Source organism: Nestor notabilis, unplaced genomic scaffold (assembly GCF_000696875.1).
Source record: "Nestor notabilis isolate BGI_N333 unplaced genomic scaffold, ASM69687v1 scaffold303, whole genome shotgun sequence".
Classification (NCBI taxonomy): Eukaryota; Metazoa; Chordata; class Aves; order Psittaciformes; family Psittacidae; genus Nestor; species Nestor notabilis.
In genome coordinates this window covers 94522-122200 of record NW_009922141.1, presented here as the reverse complement: position 1 = coordinate 122200, position 27679 = coordinate 94522, and the positions used below count along the sequence as shown (strand labels likewise).

Here is a 27679-nt window from a genome sequence, read left to right as displayed (position 1 = left end):
CATTCCTGTAAAATGAAAATGCAGTATTAGAGAAATGGCATCTATTTAATTAAAATGACTGGATTTCCTTTCTCTCCTAGCTGGGGAGAAGGGGGAAGGAAAGACAGGGACAACACAAGAATAATGCAGGCCATGGTGGTCAGACTTAATGTTTTTGAATCTTGATATAGTCATTGTTCCTTCCTTTTTTTTCCACCCTCCCCCCTTTTTGCTTCTATGACTTTCATTGTATTGAAAATTAGGTTTCTACCTATCTTTGCCCTCTAGCATGCTGTCATTTATTCCTTTAACACCACGTTTTCACATGTGGGAATAATGACGTACTAAATTTTGAAGATTCAATATTGTATTCTGCTTCTGATCGTTCTTTTTGTGTTATAATCTGAATTAGGGTAAAGTACATATAACATTTCTGATGTTCTGTACTTCCTTGGACATAAAGGTATGAGTAGATTATTCTTCTTTTTTTACTTTTCGTCACTATATTAGTTTATCTTTATCTCTGTTTTAATGCAGACTCAAGAATGAACAATCCGTCAGAAACCAGTAAAACATCGATGGAGAGTGGGGATGGGAATACAGGTAAGAGATGGTGAACTGGTCCACAGGTATTTGCTGGTGGAATTGAATGGATATTAAAAGCATATTTTCTTTACCAATTTATAGGAATCGAACCAAACCAAACTCCACACCTACTGTTCATAGAGACTTCGGAACACTTTTGTCTTGTTAATAACCCTACTGTATGCAGGGCATTTTTCACACCTGCTGTAACAGAGCACTACCCACCCTTTGTATATGTTTCCCCTTCCCCATTTCCTCTGTCTGTGACGTTTCTGATACTGTGGAAGGTGTGGTGGCACTAGCTTTACATAAGAAGTCTCATTTATTTTCCTGGCAGAACACATCTTCAGCACCTCTAACTTGGCTATTTATGTGTGGTTGAAATTTATCCCTGGCAGATGCGGGCCACTGGCTGATCTTATTTCCATTTTAGTTTTCATTTAAGCTCTCACAACAGTTCTTAAGAACAAGGCAAAGGGAGAAAGCATCATTTCACAACATCAAAAAAAGGAGCCATCTTTTCTGTCATTTTTGCCATGGGTTAAAACAGAACCTTGAAATCTGGCTGGGAAAGGACAGCCTTTGTGTCAGGGCCAATGTGCCTCTTAGCACATCCTTAAGATGTGGCCAAGTTTGAAGCCATCGAAGAAGTTTGTCAAGCCACTAAAACTCCACCACGCTCTCTCAGGCTTTAATTCCTTTCTGTAGGTAATTTAATGTTCATTTTGGAAGCAAGAGAAATGATAGTTCTGAGTGGAAAGTAAATAGTTTAACCTAACTCAGAATCTTTTCTGAGGTCAGAATAGCATTTGGGAAGAGAAAATTTTAATGCGAAGGAACTTGTTGCTTTGAGAGAAGGCTCGTTACCTTGTATGAGGAAAATTATTTTTCCTCCACCTGCCGCAGTCATCAAAGTTTAAAATGAAACTTTGGAGTTGTGATGAAATGAACAATTATTTTATGCTGCTGTCTCCTCGTTCTTTGTGCAAGGCTTTAATACAGATAAGAGTGAATGTTCCCGATACTGATCCGAGAGGCTGGATGTTTTCTGCCAGTGCATGGGGTCAGTCAACAGGAATTCTGCTTGCTTATTAATGTGTGTTTTGTTACTGGCATCTCAGTTTTTGTAATTTGTTGTATTTGTAATAGGAGAGAGATAAATTCTTTTTATGTACAGTAATGATTTATTCTGCTTCTGGTACTGGTTTAGGGTGATATAAAACATTATTTCAAAAAACATGGGCTGTGAATATTTCATAATCATAAACAGCATCAAGAGAACAATGGCTTTAAATATCCCTATAGAATCCTTGTAGCTGGATGGTGTGTATAAACTTCTGACAAATCCAGACTTCCTGCTCTGTGTGACTACAGTTCCCTGCATATACATTTTCCAGAGTGCATTCCCAATGGACTTCCTTAAGCACAGCTTTAGCAGTTTCACCTGAACTGAGCCATTAAAGAGGAGGACCTGGTTTATTCAAAGGTGTAGTCCATCATCACAGAAGTATTGCATCTGCTTCAGCAGAACCCTGGCTCTGCTCTTCTAGGCAAATACTTCATCAGTGTGATAAAAAACCCCCAGTGCATTGCAAAGCTGCATGTAGGTGCTTCCATTACATAAGGGGATCCAATGTCTTTATTTTTTTATAGTCTAATAGTCAGGTTAGTTATTACAGAAGTTTGACTCTTAGTGGTGTTTGGACTTTTTGCAAACATGGCTTCTGCAATTTAAATGTTCCTGGTCATTCCTTTCAGTTTTGTTTCCTGACTTTTTTAATGATGCAGTCTAAAATACCGTAGAATTTTTGAGGACCCTTTGTTTGGTTTGTTTGGTTAGGTTGGGTTTTTTTTAAATACAGTGCTCATAAAACACTGGCAGTAGTGATTAATGGCATTTGTGACATTTTTTGGGGGCTCCAGCATCAGTTGCATTAGTCAACTGGCAGATGTGGGTATTCCCTGAGAGGAGTACTCATGGAATGTAATCTTAGGCTTCTGATCAGGGTACTCAGATTAATGGTTCTGGGCTCTGTGCTTACTTAGTGAAAAGAAGTCAGCTCTCAGCTCAGATGCTAAGGACCTGGAAGTGCTATTGATTGTCCGGGGAGCTCTGAAGCAAAATGCATGAAGAGCATTTTTATTAACACTGAGAGTTCTTGTTTTTGTAACTTGCTGTAACTGTCTATTTTCCAGTGACATTTGTAAATCACGTGAGTCTGCTGTGTAAGAACTCCTAGTCTATCTTTTAAACCTCAGTGGATGTTTGTTTGGATCATTTCTGATTTGAACTGTAGTAAGCTGATGCAGCTTGAAAATTTGAAGAGATATTACTGTAGGGCATGGAATTTACATTTGGCAGAGCTAGTCTTCTCAGGGAAAAAAATAAATACAGTTGCCACTGGTAAAGATGTCTTAACATCAGTAGTTCTCTGAGGTAACAGCTAAGTTTCAGGGAAGCTAGCAGATCAGGGTTTTGTATTTCTGACTCTATTTAGGGAACATAGTACAATCCCCTGAATACACTGGTTACAATAAAATGCCTGAAACAGATTTTAACTTTAAAATCTTTGTGCTAACGGAGCTCCCCTTTTAAACATCTGCAAAAGCAACTCCATATTTCATATGCATTAAAAACAACAACAGAAGTCTGTGAGTACAAGAGTTGTTGGATGGCTGTTTTCACAAGAGCGTGAATTGATCAGCCGGTGTTTGGCATTGCAGAATTACACAAATCTTTTCCAGTCTTCAGTTGTGGCTGGGCAGACTGTTTAATATCTACTGGAAAAAAAGAGAGAAGTACGTAGTGTGTCTTACAGTAAATGGATAGCTCTTTTGGTTTCCTTTCTGTAGGCTGCAGCATAAAATTTTCCAAAACAACTCAACCTTTTTTGTTTGTTTGTTCAATGCATATTCTTTATTTAAAAGCTGTGTGAATGCAGTACTATGAAAGCCAAGGTTATAATGTCTGTGGTAACTGCAGCATTATGACATGCATTGACACAGCAGTAAAATAATAGTGTAAGTGTAGTATTTGGAAGGATTCTAAGGATTGCTCCATTTCCAGAGATTGATTTTCCAGTTTCCATATGAAGAAAGTCTATATCAGTGTTGGAGAGGAACCATAAAATATTCTTCAACTGTGAAAATTTGGAGCAAATATTAATGCTAAACTTCTTAGTAATGTGGGCAAGGAATCAGCAACTTTTCTCTCAATCCATGTAGGGAGAGGAAATGTACTGCTGGTGCTGAAAGATGCCTCCTAGAGCCCTGTGCAGATACCCACTCAAGATAGTTTTGAATTCTGCCTTCTTGTTCACCTTCCCTTCCCGAGTCCTTTCTTGCACCTTACTCCACATCTCTGCAGACCTGCAGTTCCTCACTCTTCTTACGCGATTTGTGAGCTCTGACTGAAGTCTGATGATTATGATGATTTGGGAGTATGTTGTGCTGTTGACTGCAGGTGCAGTTTTACTTTGTCATGCCTTTATCCTCTGCAGGTACAATTCTAAGACACCATAAACTAATCCACATTCAGGGTGTCCTGTTACTTCCTTAGTATTCTGTTCCTTTTCCTGGAGTGGCACTGAATGACATGGTTCAGAGATTTGATTTGGCTGAAAATTAATTGCACTTAATACTGGTTTTCATGCAAACCAACTCCATGAAGTAGCTAACCAGATGGTTGAATTTATGGCAGAATTTAATCATGCTTAAGTTGCATTGGACGTGGGCTATAAGGGTTGAAATTTCATCCTATAGCTTGATTCAGTCTTAACAACTGTGGAGGCTCATTTCCATACTAAACACATGTCTGATCTCCCCTGCTTTGCATTACCTGCTGCTGGCTGGGCCCTAAGGCGAGTTATCTCACATAACTGGCAGAAAACTAACTTGGCCAAAAGAAAAAAGAAACAGTTCACATGGATAGTTTTCTATTCAGTTTAGAAAAGTGAATTGTCTTCCTCTGTGTCCATGAACTATGAGGAGAGGCAGGACAGGGACAATGTAGTTGGAGCCAAGAAAACTCCTGGCTTTTTTTTTTTTTGGTGTAGGTAAGCTGTTAGATCAGCTCTAACAGTTGTGGGAGCTGGGATGGAGATGGAAAAGATATAAATACTTGGGATTGTTAAAATCACAATACTTGTGATTGCATCTGGCATGTCTATTTATCACCATGGCTATTTGCACATAACTCCTTATCTTGAGCAGAAGTGGCATTCTGATCCTTTCATGTCCTTGCAATGTGCTGACCTGCTTCTGACAGCTCCCATTTTCCAGTCTCCTGATCAGATTTCTTGGATTCCAGAGAGGTGGTGTCACATCCTTATGAGCATCTTAAGAGCAAGGCCTCTCATATGCTAGATTCAGAGTTCATTTTCCTTGCTGGTCTTCAAAAGACATAAGCATCCTGTGATAAATGCAAGCAACCTGGGTGCCAACTAAGGCTGCATCCGAAAGGGAAGGGATGCTTACTGTACTTCCAAATACTAAAGAAAGCTTAAGATGCAAGTAGAACAGAGAATGAGCAGTGTGGATTGGTGGTTTGGTTTGGGTTGGGTTTTTTCTCCGAATTTGGTTTTAGGAGGCATGGGAGATGGAGTTGGAGTCCTTCAAGGTTGAATTTAAAGAAAATATTGTTTTCTCTCATACCTCTAAACTGATTTTTGGGACCCATGGAGATTTTAAGTTCAGTCTTGAAAGTTGCTTTGTTCAAAGCTGTTAACCCTAGGAGGCTTGTTTAAATTGTCATATTAAGAGTCAGCAAAAGTACTTATCTGGAGCATTATTTCTGCACACATGCATAGCAGTGCTCTTTTAATTACAGTATCATGATTTAAGCCTCTTCTTAGAAAACAGTTCACTAGAGCAGCTTCACCTGCTTATTTAAGGTGAGGCTTCCAGATAGTCTTCTCAGATACAGATAACATTTTTGAATCCTGCAAGTTTCCAATTGAAATGAGGAATATCTGCCTTACAGTAAGTTTTCTTATCTGTATTTTTTTTCCTGCTTGGAGGTCCCTGCCCATAGGTTGAAAATTGATTCAAAGCATCTGCTTAAACGAGAAGGTGGTGGAATGTTTCAGTTGAATTATGGTAGCTGTTTGTCAGGAATTACTTATATATATTTACCCAAGCATTTTCCCACTCCCTTTGACCTTCTGCATTGAGATAATTCTGCATTTTACTGGAAAAAATGAAAATAGATGAGATTATCATAGAATGGGTTGGAAGGAATCCAGTTCCAACCCCCTGCCACGGGATCCAAGCCCCTGTGTCCAACCTGGCCTTGAACACTGCCAGGGATGGGGCAGCCACAGCTTCTCTGGGCACCCTGTGCCAGCGCCTCAGCACCCTCACAGGGAAGAGCTTCTTAATATCTAATCTAAATCTGCTCTTTTCTAGTTTAAAGCCCTCATCCTATCACTACTTGCTCTTATAAAAATATTGTTACAGCTCTTTCCAGCAGACCTTCTTGTTTAACTTATCTTTGAGAAAGGCAACCAAGTCACATTCATTCACGATCAGTGATAGTCCTGTTCACTTCGGATTGGAATTTTAGATTCATTAATCAAAATAATGTTATGTAGTTTAAAGCTTTTTTTATTTTAAATACATTTAATATGCCTATGGATCTTTGTCTGCACATGTGTCTCTTGAGTCTGGAAGCCCTGGCCCAAAGCACACAATTGAAAACTTGAGAATAGACCAACCTTTCTGACACAGCACCTTCACCAAACATGCATCAAAGGGCCACCTTAGGTTTGTGTTACATGGGTGCTAGAAAGCTTGTGTCATTATTTAACTGGACAGTGACTGTCTTTGGAAATCATATCTGTGTAAGCCTTTTGTAGGTCAAAACAGCAATGTAAAATACTCGATAGTGTATTTCACTGATGAGATTTTAGGCCTGCTTGCTTTTGCAGATGTTTCTGTGGAGTAGCAAATCCCTGTTGTTCAGCAGCTGTGACTCTCTCTTGCTTAGTAGATAAAGTTAATTTTTATGGCAAAAAATGTAGATGGTGACGTAGGAGTCAGTTGAACACCTGCCCATAGGCACTGACCAAAATCTGATTGTCATCAAGAGTAAACATGCAACTCTAAAGCTGGTTTTACTTTATTTCAGTCACACAATTCTTAACATTGCATCATCTGTTCTAGAAACTGCATACAGTACACTGAGCCTGCCTTCTTTTTAGCTGCTGTAAGTAGTAATTAATGCCCACCATGCAAACCCAGTTGTTGATAATCCCTAACGTTGATTTTATCGCCTCTCCACAGAATGATTCTTAAAAGTTTGTAGTTATAGTCCCTCTTGGCAGAAGAGAATGTCCCAGCCTGTCTCTGTCCCACATCCCACCCCTGCTCCAGTTCTTCTCACAACCAGATTATATGGGGATAGTTTGGGGTTTCTCATGTCTGCCAAGTTGTTTAGGAAGAAGACCAATGAAAATATAGGAAAATAATCGGGTTTTAGTTATGTGAAAATTGGTGTAGCAAAAGCAAGCCCAAGCAGTTTTGTTACAAGAGCTCTGCACAAATATTCATGGAAATGTGGAGGTATTTTTTATCAAGAGCAAAACTGTGGCCTATAACTGCTACGTGTACATGGTACTTCTGTTTTCAGCTAATATTATTTTAACTGTCTTTAATGAAAGGTGATTTTTATATGAACCTTGGTTTTGCCACTTTCTGAACTTGAAGATAGTTTTCAGCTGCTAGATAGAAAGCACACGGAAAATGTAAATGCAGTTTAACCTTAGCAGCGTGCACCCATTTGATTCTCAAACCATGTTAGAGAATGATGGGGTGATGGTGTACATAGGTGATAGAAGCTGAAGAGAATACAACATTGGTGTAATTCAGCTGACACATGCTATATTACTGAAGCCTGCAAGTGACACTGCTTCCTCACCCCCATTCCCTTTTCAGAGAAAAAATTCAATTCTTGTTACTCTCAGAGTACTTCTCTGCTGCATAGTATTGTGAGAGGAGCAGGAGACTTGGGAATATTAATTCTTATTCCATAAAAGTAATAACTAATAGTTCTCGTCTCTCCTTCTCCAGGCACGCAAACGAATGGCCTGGACTTTCAAAAGCAGCCTGTGCCTGTCGGAGGAGCAATCTCTACAGCCCAGGCCCAGGCCTTCCTTGGGCACCTTCATCAGGTAAGAGAAGACCCATTTCAAAGTAGGGTAGACTCGGACAGGTATGAACACAGCTTATCTTTTCTGTTGTGTGTTCTCTCTTCATGTGAATGATAGGAACATGCAAAGGAACATATGGGTAGACCACATTCTTAAATAGCTTTGGTGGGAAAAAATTCTTACTGTTGCACTCATACGTCCAAATAGGGTGAGACCTATTTGGGGGAACTAGAAAGCCCCTTTTTGGGGACTTAAAAATGCCTAAAGTATTTCTATTTCCCCCTTACTCTCCCTGAATTAACAAATTGAAAGGCAAGGTAGAATTTAATCATTTCGGTAAAGGATTGTATTGGCCCAGCAGCTGCCAAGGTTCTGAAGCTGTCACTACCTGGTTAAGAAACCAGAAATGGTGTTGAATGGTTCAGTCTTTCAGGCTCTTGCACATTAACTCAAAATACAAAGTGATGCTGCTTACTAAGCATATACTGTTTGTGAGTTTTAATTTATTTTTTTTTTTTAGTTATTTCAAGGACCTGTTTGTCAGATGATATTCAGGCTTTTACTGCTGTCCCTGTGTTCTGCTGCTGCTCTGTTTGGGGAATCAAAGCTGAACTTCAGATGTAGGCTGAAGCAAAATAGGGCATCCCTGGGTGGAGAGAAGTGTAAGGGGCATTTTTTGTAGTTTTTTTTTAATCTGTTCGTACTCGATGTACGAAAACAAATGTCCTAATTTCTTTCCCTTCCTCAACACCAAGTTTAAACTTTAAAATACTCTACCTAATTGGCTGACCTTGAATGTCTGAGGTCTGAGGTTGCACAGTTACTGTGGTATAATTGACGTACTGAAGCTTTTATGCCCTCTTTTAAGAGCTCTGAACTGCCATTTTATTGTGTGGAACATTCCACACGTCACATAATTACAATTTTCCTAGTAGATTGGGTTATATAGGACCTAGGGAGTGCCTGTGTTTGAATTTGCTGAACCAATAGGCTGTTGTAGGCTGCCTTTATGTAGAGAGAAGCTGACTGGTTTTCATGGGTTGTCAGTATGTGTTTAACACAGAGACAGATACAGCTGTTCTGCTGAATTTTGTGTGTTTGGTTTAGTCTTTGTTTTGTTACATAGATTGATCCAGGACAGTTGTTGTGTTTAGCACAATGCTTTATCTTGCTTTGGAAATGTATTTATTTAAACAGTTGTCAGGATCTTTATAACTTCATGTTTGATAAAGTGTGATTCATTTCTTGAAACTCTAGTTCAAAGGAAAATCTCAGCTATTCTTTTATGCACCTGCAGGTGTGTGGGAATCTATTGTCAAACTGTCCGCTTCTAGTGTGGTGGCTGTTAGTGGGGTGTTATTCAGCTTTATTTTTCACTGTTATTCACACACAGCGCTTTCCTCCAGACTGATACAAACTGTCAGGTTGTAGGCAACATTCAGGAACAGTTTAATTAGAAATGGGGTTTTTTTGTGTGGTGGAAGCAGTGTCCAAACTGCATTCAAAGATTTTCAGCAATATGCTGGCTGTACCTGAGTGCGATACACTTGTAGTGTTTTATGTGGTCTAGTTAATAGTATGAATTCATTTAAAAATACTGTTTCTGAGTGTATTTTTGGAGGGCAGGCTACTATAACTTAATTATTCTCTGCTGCTAATTCATGTTAAAAGCTGAGATTGCATCAACTTTGTCAAACTGTATTTTGCTTGTGATGAGGAGGAGGTTTTCTGGGGGTGTTTGCTTAGATGTAGAATATGCTTAGTAAGTTTAGCACCTTCATCTAGAGTGGTAGGAAATATTTCCAAGGTGACTCTCAAGGGTTGCCTGTTCAAATACTCAGTTACTAATTTCGTGTACTGCAATTCAAATTAAAACTCTCCTTCCTGTGCTTGCAGAGATGTGGACTCTCTTTTGTGATGTATATTATGTGGGAACATCTTTTTACAGATGCAAGAGCGCTACATTTTGCTTTGCTTTATTGTATCCTTATGTGTTTCCTGGTTTTCAAATGAGCAATGGTTTTCAAACATAACCAGAGATGAAACTCGCTACAGGCTGTAATTCTGACCTTTGAAAGTGTTGGTAATTAATTACCTAGCATTCCTTCTTTATATTAATAGGAGTGGTGGTAGAAACAAGGTGAGACTGATTAAAAAGGTCTTCAGTAATTGAAAACTCAGCATTTGCTGTACAAAGAAAATCCTTATTAGAGATAAAATAACAAGTGAGATTCAAAAATCTCACTTTCTGAAGTACCAGTTTTTCTTCACTGCTAACCCACAAAGATCTTTGGACCTGTTAATCACAAGCATTGAATTCAAGTTTTGAGTATACCTGAATCAATATGGCTTTTGTAAAGTGTCTGCAGTCCTCTGTATTGAGATCTTCTGTGCTGAGGGCTGTGCATACTTGAATGGGTTGATTTGAGGAAGAGTGTTTATGCTGTGGGATTTGTGCTATGCAGGTGCTTGCTCCTCTGTCGTATAAGAAAGTGGGTAAATGCAGCATATATATCTGGGGTAATACCCATTCTGAAACACAAGAAGGATGATGATGAGCAGAGCTTACTGCCCTCCCCTGCAGCCTCAATTTTATTTTTTAAACAGGAATAGTTAGCCTGGCCACCTCAAAATGCTGTTTCAACTCAATTTCATGATAATGTTCTCTGGCAGGAGTATGTTCAACAAGAGGTAGACAAAGAACACGGTGGAAGAGTTAGAGATTTTCTTTCGGCCTGGGGCACAACCCGTTTCACTAACTCAGATGTTAGAAGGGCATGCATTGTTCTTGGGGGAGTTTTTGTTGAGGTGGTTCTTTTAGCATTGTTTAAGTTTTTTGTGCATTCTACATGATTTCATTTCCGTTTTTGCACTGTGTTGTAGGTCCAGCTCGCTGGAACAAGTTTACAGGCTGCTGCTCAGTCCTTAAATGTACAGGTAAAGACAGTTACCTTCCATTGCTCATCCTTCTCTCATTCCAAACAGCATTGTGGTCCCATTAGAGATGGTTTTTAACCTATGATATGCTACTCTGTTTTTTCATTCTGACTGGTCTTGCAAGTGTAGGTGCAAAGGAATAATAGTTTTACAACTGTAAATCAGGCTCAGGATTGTAAGCATTCAGAAACTGGGGTTAAAACATGCAGTGATCGTAACTTTATACTGAATTTCAGACAGATGTTGTATCATGAGAACAGTAAACCTCCAGGAATATTTCATGTTCTTCCATTTCTTCATGTATTTTAAACATAGCAAGTATTACTTTGCAATTTGTCCTTGCTTCTGGTAGCTGAATATAGGAGTATAATGTAACATTAACTATGTAATGTGGCTGGTGTAGGTTGCTTGTGTAAATAACACATAGTGATTTTCAAAATAAATCGGAGCAACTGTTATTTAATAACGAACGTGAGACATCAAACTTTCAAACTTTTTTGTGCTCAGATGCTGAACACTTCAGTGTATCAGTTAACGTGCCACTTCCTCTCAGTACTAGTTTAAGGGGCAAGTGATGGATGCAGTTTTATTGAAAACTGGTTTCAATAGTGCTTGTTATTAAAGAACGTAGGTAGTGCATTACAGAGAATGCAATAGAATGTGGACCCACTTAAACATAATAACAATTTGGAAAGAAGAGGAGGTATAGTGACCTTCCTTTCTAAGAGGAAGGAGGCAGAAAATTGCCTTGGTTGCCATGGTAAACTTCCATCCCTGAGAGAGATGTTGGCAAACAGGCTGTATCTCCAGTGCAGAATGTTTACAGTCCTGCGTTGTAATTATCGCTCAATGACTGGCAGAATTAATCAGAGCCTTTATGTTAATTAGCCTGCTCTGCAGTCCCCAAAACAGGTGGTGGAAAATATGCAAATCTATGCAGAATTTTAATGTTCTGCATAACCAGTTTTAATTATCATAAAACTCTCCCCCTCATCATGCACTTGCATTTCCTCCCTCATGTCTTTACAATTTCTTCTGTTAAAAAAACCCAAAACAACCCCCAAAAAAACCCCCAACAAATAGCCCCCCCCAAAATGAAAACCACACACAAAAAAAAACCCAAGCCTCCAAATATTTTAAAATAAAGCAGCATTCAATTAAATAAATGCTAAACTTTGATTATTTAAAAGCACTGTATGTATTACGTATCTTGCTGTAGGTAGATAAACGTGAGGATTTCTCAAACCAGTTCAACAGACAGAATGATGACTTAGGGGTGTGGGATGCAGATACAGAAAATGGAAACACAATCTCCTTTCCGTCATTCCATTGTTCAGGATTTTAGGCAGTGAATAATTTTAATAACCTTTTCTTTCTTTATGGTGAAAGGTAGTGTCAGCTTCAGCTGCATTGCATAAAAGGAAACGAGACCTGAAAATTATGTCAAAGAGTTACAAAAGACCTGAGAGTCTTTTTGTTTTGTTTAAACTGCATTACCTACAGACATGTTTGAGCAATCGTAGCTGAGGTGGTGGGCACATAGAGCCATTGCTTAAACACACTCTTAAAATAAACCCAAGGGCTTTTTGTATGCAGATGAAACATTTTTATTGTGCAGTGTTGAGAGATAGCAGCGTTATACATTAACATCTGTTTTACACTATAAAGAATTGTATTTTTTTTTGACTAGTCTAAATCTAATGAAGAATCTGGGGACTCTCAGCAGCCAAGCCAGCCTTCCCAGCAGCCTTCAGTGCAGGCGGCCATACCCCAGACCCAGCTCATGCTGGCCGGAGGACAGATCACTGGGGTAAGATTTACCCAAGTATACTGTAGTAAGCCTCCTGTCCAGCAAATGATGGCACTCTCTGTGGCAGGCCCCACAGAACTATCAGTGAGGGTTATTGTCATTTCCTTTAATACAGGAAGAAACTTAAGTGAAAGAGGGGACGGAAAATATCTCCTATAAAAAAGCAGAATTTAAGCTTTGAGTCCTGTTGCAAAATATTTGCTTTAAGAAAAAAGAAATCTTTCTGTTCTAAATATCCATCCTGATTTTACAGTGAAATTAAAACCTGATGTGTGTACAAATGAGAAAGTCACTGATATCATAAAGAGGATTTTCTTTTTTTTTTTTCCCCCCAAGATTAAAATGAGGCATGGGAACATGAGACTAAATCTTATCAGATAGCTGGGTGAAGAACAAAAATGATGGGAACTGCTGACCCTAATTCTTCCTCTTCTCAAACACGTTTCTTCTTAAGTAACTATATTAGTGCTTGCCTTAAGCCCACTCAACCCTCCTGGTTTAACTTAACAATTTTGATTCTTTTAATTGCACAGCTTTGGAAGTAATCAAGAAATAACTGTAGGTTTAGGATTATTGGTGTTTCTGAATTGTGGTAAATGCTTTCAGTCATTTAAAAAAAGAGCAAGTTTTATGAATGGACTGGTTTGGTTAAAGAGTTTGCTTCCATGTAATCAGCTTTGCAGTGTTAAGAGTTTGCATGTTAATAAGGAGTGTAGGGCAGTTGCTTCAACAGTGTATTTATGATTTGAAGGTTAGATCATCTCTACTCTTGAATGGAACAGTATCTTAATTTCATGTTCAATTGTTAGATCTTCTGGTATGCTAGTGTGTAAGTAAACATCCTATTTAGTTTTTGGTTAATTACATTTCAGAGTTTTTAAAGTGAGACTGTTTTAATATGTGAGTGAGACTGTTCTTAAAACTCAGCATATTTTATTATTTTTCTCATTCTCAACGAAAATGGGTTTGTTTTAATTTATGATTGTCTGCGGTGGTGAAACATTCAAAACTCCAGGCCTATGTAGATATGGATTGTAGTAAATATGGGCATCAAGATTCATTTACATGTAAAGGAGAGACTGCTGCCACCTGTTTCACAGAGATAATGCGTGTTTGGGAAAAGGAAGGGATGTAAACTTGCCAACTCTATTCTATTAAAAAAAACCAAAAAAAAAAAAGGCAGATGGGGAGACTTGGAGAGAAACAAATGGAGCTCATGTTCTTATATCTTACGGCATAATGGAAATGATGGAATATGGCAGGGATTCATGCTAATGTGAAGCAGCTGGGGTGTTATCAGTTTGTTCAGTAGCCATAGCCAGCATTTCTGCTTCTCATTCATCTGGCAAATCACTTGCTGTTCTGCTGGGTGTAAATTTCCTTTCAAATCCTGGCAATACTGATTCTTTTCTTTTGCTTGGTGCTTAATCACCCTTTTCCTGAACCTCCTGGTAGAGTCGTGAAGAAAAGTTAGGTTCTGTAGTAAGTGCAAATGATTGCGTTCAGGCGGTTTGGTTTATGGCAGGTGTGTGGTAGGTTGGTTCCTACACTGTGTTGAGTAGCCAGCTGTCCTTACTTAAGGCTAGAGTCATTGGCTAGTTAATGGCTGAACTGTAGTAACAGTTCTAGGCATGTCTGGTTAATACAACTAGTAATGAGCTAGCTAATGACTTTGTAGCTGAAGTGGCTCTTTCCATTATTAATGGCTGTGTTTTCTAATTATTTATAGCTCACGTTGACGCCAGCCCAGCAACAGTTATTGCTACAACAGGCGCAGGCACAGTTGCTGGCGGCTGCAGTGCAGCATTCAGCCAGTCAGCAGCACAGCGCTGCTGGTGCCACCATCTCGGCCTCTGCTGCAACGCCGATGACGCAGATCCCTCTATCTCAGCCAATACAGATTGCACAGGTGAGCCTTGAGGCTTGAGAGGGTGGAAAATAAAGAGGTTTGACTAATTGCATCATTCAAATGATATTTTTCTTCCTCATTCAGTGAGTTTCTAGAGTCCTTGAGTACTGTTAGTCTTTTCTCATGCATCCTTAGCTGATGAGATTGAAGTTGATAGTTTTAGCAAAGAATGTGTACCAGTTGCTTATCAGTTCCACTGGGCTTCTCAGTTTGTTCCAGAATCTGACCAACTGCTATATTTTCTGAATTTTCCTTTTTCTTGTAGTTAGCTTGAGAAAGGAGAAAAAGTGGTGTAGAAGGATGCCCATAGAAATGGCACTTGTCAAGACCTGTATGGATGGGAAGGGACACGTATATATCAGAAAGGATGCTTGTTAGATCCAAACAGCAAGGTGATAGAGCTGAAGAAAGGCAGTTTGGCTTGACACGGTTGTGTGGTATTTTGGCTTGGTGCTTACTGCTCAGAGTTCAGTGACAAAGAATAGGTGCTCTTGTGTGTAATGAGTCTGGTGTCGGAATCTGTCCAGTTCTATGGTCTGGTGCTAAAAGAGCCGTTAATTCTTAATTCTGCTTATGAAGGAAGTTCTGCTTACTAGGAGCAGCGAAGATCCTGGGTCTTCCAGGGTTGGCTTAGTTCAGTGTGGAGAATGCAGTGCCACTGACTCTATGCTTAGCAAATGTTGTGGTTTATCTTCTATGCTTCTGGACAAGGGTAACCAAATACACAGCATAGGCATCTTGACTACTACTAGTAGGTGAGTGTGTTGCTGAGGTCCATCTTTCCATAGATTAAGATTCTTGGTATGTAGTATTTCAGTGTGATTAGTCTAGCTGTGCAAAGTATGTTGGGTATGTAATCTCCAAAGCTGCTGCTTCTTACAGTGACCAGATTCTTTAAGACTGTCTGATGCTTTCTATTCTGACTGTTTTCACTTGCATTTAACTGGGATGAAGTGTCCAAGAAGTGAAGATGAGGGCTGGTTAGGTAAAAGAATGGAAATGCTTCAATTACCTGTGACACCCATTGGTGAAATGCGCTATTCCTTTATTGTGCTAGTCTGCTAGCTGAATAACAGCCTGGTTGTGCTATCAGGTTTTTTCTTATCTGAAGTGGCAAACTTCTGTGGTGTTGGTCTAAAAGTTCTGACCTCTTTGACTGTCCTTACAGAGGCCAGAGTGATGCCAACCCCCTTTTAAAAGGCCAGAATTGAAGCTGCCCACTGAATCTCTTGGTTCTTGGTGCACTATGAGCAGATATTACTACTTCTTTTAGCAAAGTGTTCCACTTCACTGTCATGATCTGGAGGTGATTCAAGAATGTAGCATTCAAGGAAGCTCATAACTCCAAGCCTATATCTTAATTTTGTTAAGCCTTTGTCTCTAGCCAGTAATACAGGCAGATTTCAAGAAAAGAATGGGAAATGTCCTTGTCATTAGCTTCTAACATCTCTCTGTGCATCTGTCACAGGGTTCCCATTTGATATTATGTGAGTCAACTTAAATGTAAGTGATCCACAGATGTGTGACTCTTGTCTTCCAGGTGTGCAGCTTAAGATAGTGAGGTCGGCTTTACTGAATTGCAAAGTATCGAGATTCCATATTAACAAAATCTGTGCCTTTAACTTTCTGGCTTTATTTACATTTATCAAATATGCCACCAAATTAGTGGGTATTTTTGAAGGCATTATTGTGTGTGTGCAAAATGCTGCTAATCCCGCTCTTCCACTTCAGTGGGAAGCTGTGAAAATGTGTGAAGTGCTTAGAATTACTAATTTCATATTGGGGTTTTCTCCAGAACTTACAGAATCTTCAGAGAAGAGTTGAAAAGATCAGGCATGTGCTGTCAAATAGGAGCTTCTGAAATGAGCGTTGTCTGGTTTGTGCATGTGAATGAGCTAAAGGCTCTGTGGAAAACAGCGTGTGATCATGTAGTTGCCACCTATGCAAACACATATAATGTGTATTTGTAGCACAAGGGTTAAAAAGTAAAGTTTTGCTTGTTTTCTGGCATTCCTCAATACTTAAATGCTTGGCTTTACAATTAATTTCTTTTAGGAAAGGTTATTTTGATATATAAATGTAGCTTGGTTGAATCTTGTTAGCTTCTTATGATGAAAATGCAGGGCATAATATGTGCAGGTATTGGATTTAAATTGAGATACCCCATGGAAAACTTCTACTATACATTTGTAGGTTGATAAAACCATGGTTTTTGATCCATCTTGGCAACCATTTACAAGCAGGGCTCAGCTTTGTTTGCATTGCTATTGGAAACATATAGCTGATTACAGAGATAGCTGCATGTTTGTTTTAATTGATGATTTTTGAATAATTGATTAACTGGCAGGCCTCTGCAGCAGGAGGGTTGCCATGTTTAATTAACTAATTGCAGAACCATGACGTCTTTCACGTGCGCTCGGTTAATGTCAGGTATCAGCTGCAGCAGTCTGGTAAGAGGTTAGTGCTGCTGCTGGGCTGATGATGCTAAATTGTCACTAAACTGTTGTACCAAGTTTTGGAGTTCTTTGTAAATGTTACTTGTTTTCAGGATCCATGATCAGTGTTTATATGATGTAAACCTGAAAATGTCAAAGATGCTTAAGTTAGTTCTGAAGTTGTAGCTGGAGATAATCACAGAATGGTTTGGGTTGGAAAGGACCTAAATATTATCTATTCAAAACCCCCCTGCCATGGGCAGGGACACCTCACACTAGACCGTGTCAACCAAGGCTCTGTCCAACCTGGCCTTGAACAGTGCCAGGGATGGAGCATTTATCAGTTCTCTGGGCACCCTGTGCCAGTGCCTCAGCACCCTCACAGGAAAGAGCTTCTTCCTTTTATCTAACTGAACGCCCCCTGTTTAAGTTTAAACCCATCACCCCTTGTCCTATTGCTACAGTCCCTGATGAATTTAGAACTTCAGATGACTTTAAAAAACAAAACCAAGAAACTTCTTCATGTCAGGATGCATCAGTTGGCAGATTATTCTGCCAAGATAGGAGTTGGATTGTTTTGATCTTTCTAAATTGCTAGGCAGCACAAGAAGAGGTACATGTTTCCCCAAAAGTCTTTCCATCTCTTTCTATGTGCTTGTGCTCGTAGACAGATTTTGCCATTGAGAAAACAAGATTGGTACAGGGAAACAGTGTCGGGTTTGTTCACATGGTTGCTATTGGGAGATTTATTGGAATGCTACAATTAACTAAATAACTGAACTTTCCCAAGGTAGAAATAAAGTTGGATTTCAAATGAATTTGAGGGGCTTGTAGGGCTATTTAAGAGTGATTAGCCTTGGAGGCATCATTTCCATTCTGTGCTATGGAATTGTATTTCTGTGTTTAAACAAGGCTCAGCCAACATACCATTTACCAAGGCAGATGCACAGAATATGATTGCTTTTACCAGTTATCCCTGAGGCCTCAATTTAAAAAGTTTTCTCATATTAAAGTGTAAGAGCCTGATAAGAGCTGTCATGTCTTAGCTGGGTACCCTGTTTCGTGAATACTATAGTTTTCAACAAAAAGCTCGCCTCCTTTGATCTTAAAAATACACCGCCACCGTTTCATCTGCTGTGGTACTTCTTCACATCATGAGATCTACATGGTCATCTAGGGGGGGTGTGCGTGCAGTTGTTTGCTTGTGGTGGGGGAGGTCCAGACAGAAAACCTATCTGGTTTTCTGCCCACTATTTTTCCTTCAAAAATTTCTTCCCAACTCTTCCTTTTGTGTTTCTACTTTTTCTCTTATACACCTCTATTTTAATCCTTCAGTCTCCATTTATTTTTCTTCCACCCAGTGTTCACAGCCTTAGTCAGCTTGCCCTACTCTTTCTATTTTTGTTTCTTCCTCTGCATCTAGTCCTTGCATCCATTTCAGTAGGAGCCCCTTCTGTGCTGGAGGGTCTGCTCAGTCTGAAAAGGTAGCCAGTAGAGCACTGGAAATAAGTGAATAAATGAATGGAGGTCCATGTCGCTCTCGTGGTTTCAGCTGAAGAAGTAAAGAGTTTTTAGTAACAGTTCTGACTAATCTAACTTCATAATACGAAGTCAGAAGAGATGTGGAGTTCCTGGGCAAAAACTGGAGCAGTTACATCTCTCTCTTGGAAGGAAATTTGCCTCAATTTCATAGGAATGGTTGCAGTACTTCTCAAATTTTCTGAAAGCAAACAAAAAAAATCACCATCAAAGCCACTCTGTTCTGCTGGCAGGCACGTTCTGAAATATTACCATTCTCTTATAAAATGTAAGTTTCCATCTCTTAAAGAGCATTGCTTGGTCAGTCCATTCGTTGTCTGTGTACCATATTATTACATTGCATGCTTTTGACTTAACATGACCAAGTTGTGTAAGTGATTGATGGCCAGTGTCTTTGTAATGCAGGTTAAGTAGTCATTTTCTTATAATGCCTGTCTGTGGTCTCATAAATCAGTTGACTCTTTTTTTCCCTTCCGTTCTACCCACTGATACTCCCCACTCCTCTTCCCCAGGAGGAGATTGTTGCAACTGTGAAGTCTTAGTTTAACAGTTTAAAAATCATGTAAGGTCATAGTCAGATAACTATATTCTGCAAATGATTGTGTTGTGTAAATAAAAAGTTATCCTTGTCAGTCTGTCCTGACTTTCCATCGCTGTCAGTTGATGGCCTTTAGCATCTGCTGGCTGAGCAGCTTGAGTGCTCAGTAACCTGCATCAGTCAAAATGCGTGGGGGCTAGTTTGTGGGCCTTAAGAAGCAGGTCTTAGTCTGGCTCATCAAGTGTGTTAAAACTAGGAGCTCCATTCAGGCAGCAAGACTGAGCACTGTATAGGGTCAAACTGGCAATGTTAACATCTTCTGACGTGGTCGGACCCAGAAAAGGGCATCTGTCTGCAGACAGGTACCCCAGTATCTGAGCAACTCATCAGAATCAGAGTTTTGGGAGGGTTTTTTGTTTGGTTTGTTTGGTCTGTTTAATGGGAAATTCTACTTCTGGGCAGTATCTCAGGCTTTTATCCTGAAAAACAGTTTCTTCTTGGAAAGGTAGAAAGGTTCTACACAAGTGAATAGACAGTTTTCATAGATTACCTCTGTTATGTTGGCCAGCTTCACGTTGTGCTGCCATTTTCAAATTTCAGTTACTCTTGTTATTGTCGTGCTTGAAGAAGATGAAAGGAAAAGACTAGTTTGGGGGGAGTATTTTTAATCAGTTCTCTATGTTTTCATCATCCAGCTAAACAAAAAGTTAAAGCATTTTTCTTGATGATTCAGTTTTTCGGAGATTAGCATTTATGTTGAGACCAGTCATTTTGTTACAGAGAATTAATAGTTCTGAATGGTTTATATACATAAAAATAGCATTCTATAGTAGTGCAGTGGTTTGGATTATTCCTTTTAATCTTTAATTATAGCCATGTTTGTTAAGCTTATTGTAATTTGATTTAGAACTAATAAAACATATTTATTTACTATTTGCATTAGCTACTTTCTGAAATTTGACCTGAAGAACCAGAGTGCAAACTAGGAAGCTGTAATTTTTTGCTTTCCTGTTGCTGATTAGAATGGTAATTGCAGACTGTTGTTTTTATAAACAAAATCGCTCCCAGCTAATATGCTTGATTTGTCAACAATGAGTTTTGTAGCAGAGTTGCATCCTCAGAAAGTAAGTCTGAAAAATATGGGTGCTGCTAGTTCAAAAGGATTTGAAAACTACTGCATTCGGGGTGGGGAGAGAGGGAATTGATTTTCTTCTTTGTTAAAGCAGAACAGTGCTGAAAATATTCTGCTGGGTTATTTGGTACACAATTTTTGTTTGGTTTTACAAAGGACAGAGCAACTCAAACCCAGGACAAAAGGATACTCAGTAGCAGGTAGCAAGACTGCTGTGTTGGACATCCACATTTATCTTTAAATGTTAGAATATAACTGGTTGATAGGGAATCTAGTTACACTGGGAGTCATGGCTGACTTACATGTCTAACGCACAGCTCTTTCTTTCCCCCCTTTTTTTTCTTTCTTTTTTTGTCCCCTCTTTTTTTTCCCCCCCTTCCCCTGTTTCCTTAAGGATTTGCAGCACTTGCAGCAGCTTCAGCAACAGAATCTCAACCTGCAACAGTTTGTGTTGGTGCATCCAACAACCAACTTGCAGCCAGCACAGTTCATCATCTCACAAACACCGCAGGGGCAGCAGGGTAAGTGCTCCTTGCCAGAAAAGAAAATCGTACATAGCTTTTTAGAGGAGAAGGTGAAACTGAGGTGGTTGATACACCTTCACTAACTGTTGATACTCCCTAGGAGAAATAATAGCATTGCAATTAGGAGACTTGAAAGGGGGTGTCCCTTTTTGGGTGTTAGACCTCAGCCTTCTCAAAGCTTGTGTAGCTCAATTCTTGGGGAGGATCAATCCCAAAATCATGTCATGGGAACATTCTTAACAACAAGGCCTCTTGGGAAATACTGAGGCTCAGTCAGGCTCTGAATTGCTGGGTCAGGCTCTGAAGAAGGAAGCCTGCTGGGAAGACAACTTGGAGAAGACAAGTCTCCAGAACTCAAAGGCAAAATCCTGGGAGGTGGAGGTCTGGAGGGTATGTGGGCTGTCTGGATTAGGTCAGTGCTAGAAGGGACACAATGTTAAGACCATGTCATGGTTTAAGCAGGCAGGTGGCTAAACACCGCACAGTTGCTTGCTCACTTCCCTGACTGCTGTGGGATGAGAGGATTTGTGGGGAGAGAGGGAGGGAAAAGTAAAATTTGGGGGTTGAGATAAAGACAGTTAAATAGGTCAGAAACAGAAAAGAGAATAACGGTGATGATGGTGACAATAAAAGAATTAGAACATACAAAACAAGTGATGCACAGTGCGATTGCTCACGACCCCCTGACTGGTGCCCAGCCAGTTCCTGGGCAGCAGCCCCTAGCCAGCTTTCTCCCTAGATTATATACTGAGCATTGTGTCACATGGTGTGAGATATTTCTTTGGCCACTTTAGGTCAGCTGTCCTGGCTATGCCCCCTCCCACCTTCTTGTGTCCTCCAGCCTCACTGGTGGGGTGGGGTGAGAAGCTGAAAAGTCCTTGACTTAGTGTGAACACTGCTTAGCAACAACTAAAACATCGACATTATTCCCAGACTAAAGCCAAAACACAGCACTGTAGCAGCTACTAGGAAGAAAAATTACTATGCCAGCCAAAACCAGGCCATTCTGGCAAAAGATGACAAAGTCAAGAGACCTTGTGGGAGACCAGAAAAGTCCTTAAGCCTAAGGAGGGTATAGTGAATTTTGTCATGAGCTGAAATAATAATTACACCTTGGGAAAAGAGCTAGAATGCTTGCTTTTCTATAACTCCTCCTGGAAATATTATTTTGGTGGTACACTGGGTTTCATGCTAAAGGCAAACCAAGGCAGTGGTAGGTGGTATTGTGCCCAACCAGTTAAGATGTTGTACGGTAACTTTGCTCTAAGTACTAATGCATTCATGTTGCAATAAATCAGAGTACTGATTGCACCCCATTTGTTGATGTCCACAGAAAACTGCATTTATCCATGGTCTCTTATGCTGATATACTCCAGTGATCTTCCCCCTCCCCCCTCTTTCTTTGCTACATGAACTCTACTCAGTTGTTCAGGTCTGGTAATCCAAAGATTCTTGCTCAGAAGGCAAATCCTGTTATGCTTGAAGAGTCCTCCAGAGCCTGGCTGTCCTATAAAGCAGCTCTTTACACTTCATTTTCTTCTTTCAAATTTTTCATGCATCATTCCTTCTTATATACTATGAATTGGATAGAACTGGCTTTCCATTGTGCTGAAGCCCTCACACTGTCTGAATGCTCTCACATTTGGATAAAGGGTTAGTCAAAATTAACTTTTTTTAAAATAGGACTTGATTTAGGAGAGCTTTTATACCAGCACTGGTAGAAAGTAGCTAAAAGGCTATTCATGGAGGCATTTAGTGGTGTACTAGTTTCTTAAAGAGAAGCAGAACTTACAAGTTTAACGTATTCTTCCAGAAGAATTCAAACTTAACCAAAATTTAGTTCAAGGATTCTTTAAAATAGGCAGCTTTCTTTTTCTTTTTATTTTTTAAGGAAACAGCAACAAAAAAGCATTGTTTTGGAAAACTTACTGGTTTTATGAAAAATGCTTACGTTTTTCAGCTATCTTGTGCTGTTTTTCTGAAACATCTCTGAAGAGGGCTCACAAAAAAGGAAACGAACAGAAGTGATTATATTACTCTCTCAAAATGAATTGACTTCATTATAGAAAGGAAGGAAAGCTATTTGTTTGTTTAAAAGATCTACTGAAGTAGAATAACTATCAGAAGAGGTTTTCATAGTACCTTTTTGAAGGACCATCTCTGGAAGTGATTTCTTCACTGTAATTTAAGACCTGCATGTTGCTGTCATCAGTGACGCAGTGTGTGCAGAAACACCATGTTTTACTGGTAATGTGCAGCCTGGACAACTGAATAGCTCAAAAATGTTGGAAGATTTATATTCTGACCATAGGCCATTAGTGTGTGACAATCTTCCAAACTGAAATGCTTGAATGGATCTAATTTTCTTCATGAGCACTTAATGATAAAGCAACATGTATGTCATAATACCCCTTATATCACTTTTTGGTATGGCTTTGTACCGTATTTCATGGTTATTATTAGAAGATCTCGAACACTATGTTATTATTTATGAGAAAGATTGAGAAAGCACGTATTTTTATTTTATTTGCTGTTGCAGCTGGCTTTTCCATGTTTTTCTTGTCCTACTAGTCCTACTTGTCCATTAGTCAACTTCATAAAATAATATTTTGAGTAAAGTAGCATAGAGCTTTCTTTAAAACCAATGGCATTCAGGCTTTTTTCACTGCCTCATCAGCTTTAGATATATATATGTATGTATGCCTTTAATAGCTGATGAAAATTCAGATTTATTTATGGATTATCTGTTCTGGAAGAAATCTACTACTTTACAGACTACGTATTTTGTACATGCCAATCATGTAAATGAGAAATACAGTTTTTACTACAAGAGAATAGTTAAGGGAAATGAAGAATGTTATCTTTAAGCAAGATTGTAGAAAAAATGTAAACATTAGGTAGAGAGAAGCTTCTTTTGCTTGAGGAGGTGATGGTGTGCAGAGTAATGTAGTCATCAGCAGTCATATTGAGATTCTTGGAGGGGGTTGAACGTCATGGCTTAGATCCAACTTCTCAAAAAAATTTGGAAAATTCAATACCTAAAATACTAATCAACAATCAGGATGTTATTCTGCTATCTTTCTTCAACACACGTTATAGCTCACAGCAGCAGATGTGAAATTCTCCATATAAATCCACTGCCATATGTCTAATGTAGTCATCTTTTACACATGATTTCTGGTTCTTCTCTGGCTGAGGTGAAACAAATTGTAAAGTTCCTGGTTTTCATGTTTGGTAATAGGTAACATCATAACTGAAGGAATTATTTCAAGACTCAGCAGATATGCAGAAGATTGAATGGAAATAGAAATTTGGAACAATTTCTTATTTGGAGCAATTCTTGTCTGCATATTACTGTTAAAGTCACAGGCAGGAATGTAGCACCTTGTACAGTATTTATACCTATTGTATCTATTCTTCTATCTAATAGATCTGTCTCTAGAATAATCAGGTCAACATCCTTTACTACAATTATAGCTGTTTCTTAAAAATATTACCCTCATCAAATGACCATTTGCCTTTCTACTCAGAAGATACTGCCAATAAAAATCATATCGGTAAAATCTGAATGGAGAGGGGAAATGGTGCTTCATTTCATTTAAATTAATCTTGCAAACAGGAGTTAAGATATGAGAAAAGAATGCATCATTGTAAAGGAGATTTTAGAATCAGTACTTCTAAAGGAAGTATCCAAAAAGGCAAATGTGGAAGACAAGCTACTAAGTAGCTTTAAATATTGAAACTGGGCCTACCTTTTCTCAGTTTATTCCTGTTTGTTATTAAAAACCTTGTTTATGATTTAATGATTTTATTGTAAAAATACCTGGGATGATGATGGCAGGCCAAATCCACTGCTGCTGTCTTCTTTCATACTTGTCCAGCTGACCTTGAGACTTCACTTGTATCATTATAAAAACCCAATCAAACTCATTTTTTAAATAGAATAATGAATGTTAAACGTTGGTACCTACCCTGCTGGCCTCTGGTACCATAAATCAGAGCGCAGCTTCCTCACCCAGTGTGAGAATGGAGGAAGATGCCTGAAATTGCCTGTATTTCTTCTGAGATGCATGAAATTTGTAATGGGCAAGTGTTCATCTCATCTGAGATTGTGCACCTGTACTGCCCTTACAGGACACTTCCTCCTTTTGTCGATAATATGCTTTGTGAACCAGGTGAAAGTGCTTTGGTCTCCTCAATATGTAGATGAGGAGACCCAGCATTTCATTGTCATTAAGAGACTCCTGATGACAGCATATTTGCTGACACAACAGTGGAATAAAATGTAGCTGACTCCGCACATAAGAGGGGAGAGCTTGCAGTGGAATAAGGGGCAACTTGGGAGAAGTGATTTAAATGTTGACTTTTCCCCATGTGCTACAAATACCTGTTACCAAGATCTAAATTAAATCCTCTCGTATTTCCTGTCCTCTTTGAAATCAAGTCTTTGCTTCTAACCATCTGAACAACATCAATGGGTAAAAATGCTGACTTTTCATTGAAGTAGTGTGGCAGCACCTTTGCATGGATCACTGAAATGATACTCTGCACAACCACAGCAGCTTGAGCACATTTGCATCATGTTCCTGAGCTGATCTTAACGGGTACCTGGATGCAGCAAAAGGTGCAGCAGCGTGCAGCAGCTTAACATCTCAGTGGAACAGATTTGTAGGAATGGATAGGTTAGTACTTTGTCTCTTGAGTTGGATCCCGGTGCAATTCCAGCTACGAGTCCCTGTTTTGGAAGATCTGGATTTGATAAAATTAAATACACCAAAGAGCCCAGAAGGTTCTTTGCATCAACAGTGATCAACAAAGTTGATACAAATAGCACTGTATGTAATATGCGGTGTGACACTCTTCCTTCTTCCCTTTCAGTTGTTTCCAGTTAATCAAATTATGACATTTTAACGGCTTTATCTTGCAAGCTAACTTCCAGGATATGTCTGTGAGAAGATGAACAGCTTTGGCAGAGAAAAAGCAGTCAAGTTCTTAGATGAAAAAAAAAGTCACTCTTTCGGGAGATCGGATAGGAATGAATTATGTATTGTGCTTCTGGGCCAACTGTTTAAAAATTATGCTAGAAAAAATCTGAATTTGAATGTTTGTTTTATCTTTTGTTTAATTTTAGTAAGAACTAAACTCCAGATTAGTCCTTGGGGACAGTTGGCTAGCAGGAAGAGTTTTTTACCTTGGACCAAAAAGTACTCATGCTACTTGTAGACATTACATAGGTTGGAAGGAACCTCTAGAGGTCATGTAGTATTTCTTAAAACAGGTCCAATCACAGCAGAGTGCTCAGGACCTTGGCCAGTTGACTTTGAACATCACCAAGTATGGAGATTCTGCAGCCTCTTCAAATATCTGCCCCAATAGTTGACCACTCTCATGATTAAAAAAAACCAGAAAGGTTTCCTTATGTCTACTTGGAGTTCTCCGTGTTCCAACTTGTCTCTTGCATGTCATTACTGTGCACCACCAAAAAGAGTCCATTTCTGTCTCTGAGGACACAAATAGGATCTAACCTTATTTTTCTCACAAGGCTGTACAACCCAGCTCACTTACCGATTCCTCATATGGGTGTTCCAGCCTGTTAGCCACCCTTGTGGGCCTTGAATGTACGAAATCCAGGATATCATTGTTTCTTGTACAGGGAAGCCAAATGCTGAACACAATACTCTAGATACGGTCTTGCTAGTGCCAAATGGAGGGCGAGAATCACAACCCCTGACCTGCTGGCTGCACTCTTGTGAATAGAGCCCAGGACATGGTTGTTGGCTGTCCTTATTGTAAGGACACACTGCTGGCTCCTGCTCATCTTACTGACCTCCAGGACACCAAGGTCTATTTCCTGTGAAACTGCTCTCTAGCCACCTAGTGCCCACCCTGTTTTGCCATACAGGGTTATTCCAGCCCTATCCAGGATGTTGCGTTTTCCTGCACTGATCTTCATGAGCTTCCATTTGTATAGGTTCTCTAGACCCTGACTTCTGGCTTATTGACTGTTTTCCCTGTATTTGGTGTTGTCCACAAACTTGCTGAGAGTATATTTTGTCCCATCAGCCTTATTGGTAATAAAGATATTAGTATCTGTTATATTAATATCCATTAATTATTATCATCAATACTGTTAAACAATATTGATGCCAGCGTGAAGTCCCTAAGGAAACAGCAAAGTTCAATACACCAGTATCTCAGCAGCTGCCTAAAAGGTGCAGTTTTGGACTTAAACTGTATTTAAAAGGCTGTGCTATGTGCCCTGTAAGTTAAGTCACTGAAGTTTTCTTGGATGGAAGTGAGGACCAGTGGTCTCTTCTCAGAAGAAAACACCCCGAAGGTGAAGGTTAGACAAGTCATGTTTGCAAAGACCAGAACTGCATGGAAGACTGCAAGAGTCCAAAGCGTGTGCATGAAAACTGCCTGGGAAGATTGTAAACCAGTGGAAGAGATGCATGCTTTGCTGAAACAGTTCAGCTCCCCATGCCCTGATCATTACTTCAGCCAGCTGCAGGTTGACTTAACTTGTTCTTCAGTTTTTGCCCGAGACACCTTGTATCAGTGTCTCTTAAATAGGATAAATGGATGTAAAAACTGAGTAGATTAAACACGTTCAGAATATTTTATACTGCCCCTCAGTGCTAATTATTTCAGAGCGAGAATAAAATAAGGAAAAATGAAGTCATCTTGTGCTCTCCAGCAAAAGTGTCATTGCCAGAAGAATATCCTCTGGGACAAAAGGACAGTCCTAATGACTCTGGTTACAGTCATAAAGCCGAGTCAGTAACTTGTGATCTCTGGTGTTATTGGTGCACTGGAGGTCAAATGTGGTCACTGTCAGCTGCCTGTTTTTTGTTTTATTGTTGGTTGGCCGCTCTACAGTATCAGTGTGGTGGCTTGCCCCTTTCTAGTTCAAGTTGTCAGTTAAAATTCACTGTCACTAAATGAAGGTCAAAACCTCTTCACTTGGGGGTGATTGTTCGCTAATTAATATTTAGATTTGGGCAGCTGAAATCATCTTTCAAGTGAACAAATATTTGTGTGTAAAAAGCATTGTGTAGTAAGGAGCTGTCTTCAAAGTTCCTTAAGCTGCTCCCCTCCCTCGCTGCAGCTTTTCAAAAACACAGCTGGAACGTGTTGATTATG

General features: G+C 39.4%; 1 protein-coding gene across 2 annotated transcripts in view; it reads left to right on the top strand.

Annotated features, from left to right (window-relative positions):
* Positions 1–27679, top strand: part of POU2F1 (POU class 2 homeobox 1) — a 48895-nt gene that overhangs the window by 4003 nt on the left and 17213 nt on the right. Inside the window, exons 2-7 of one of the 2 annotated variants that reach the window (XM_010011463.1) lie at positions 517–582; positions 7633–7733; positions 10596–10649; positions 12340–12459; positions 14189–14368; positions 20407–20533. In XM_010011463.1, the coding sequence (XP_010009765.1) occupies positions 517–582; positions 7633–7733; positions 10596–10649; positions 12340–12459; positions 14189–14368; positions 20407–20533 (648 nt within the window). Of the gene's footprint in view, positions 1–516; positions 583–7632; positions 7734–10595; positions 10650–12339; positions 12460–14188; positions 14369–20406; positions 20534–27679 lie in introns of those variants that run through there. The other variant, XM_010011464.1, reaches the window with a different exon arrangement.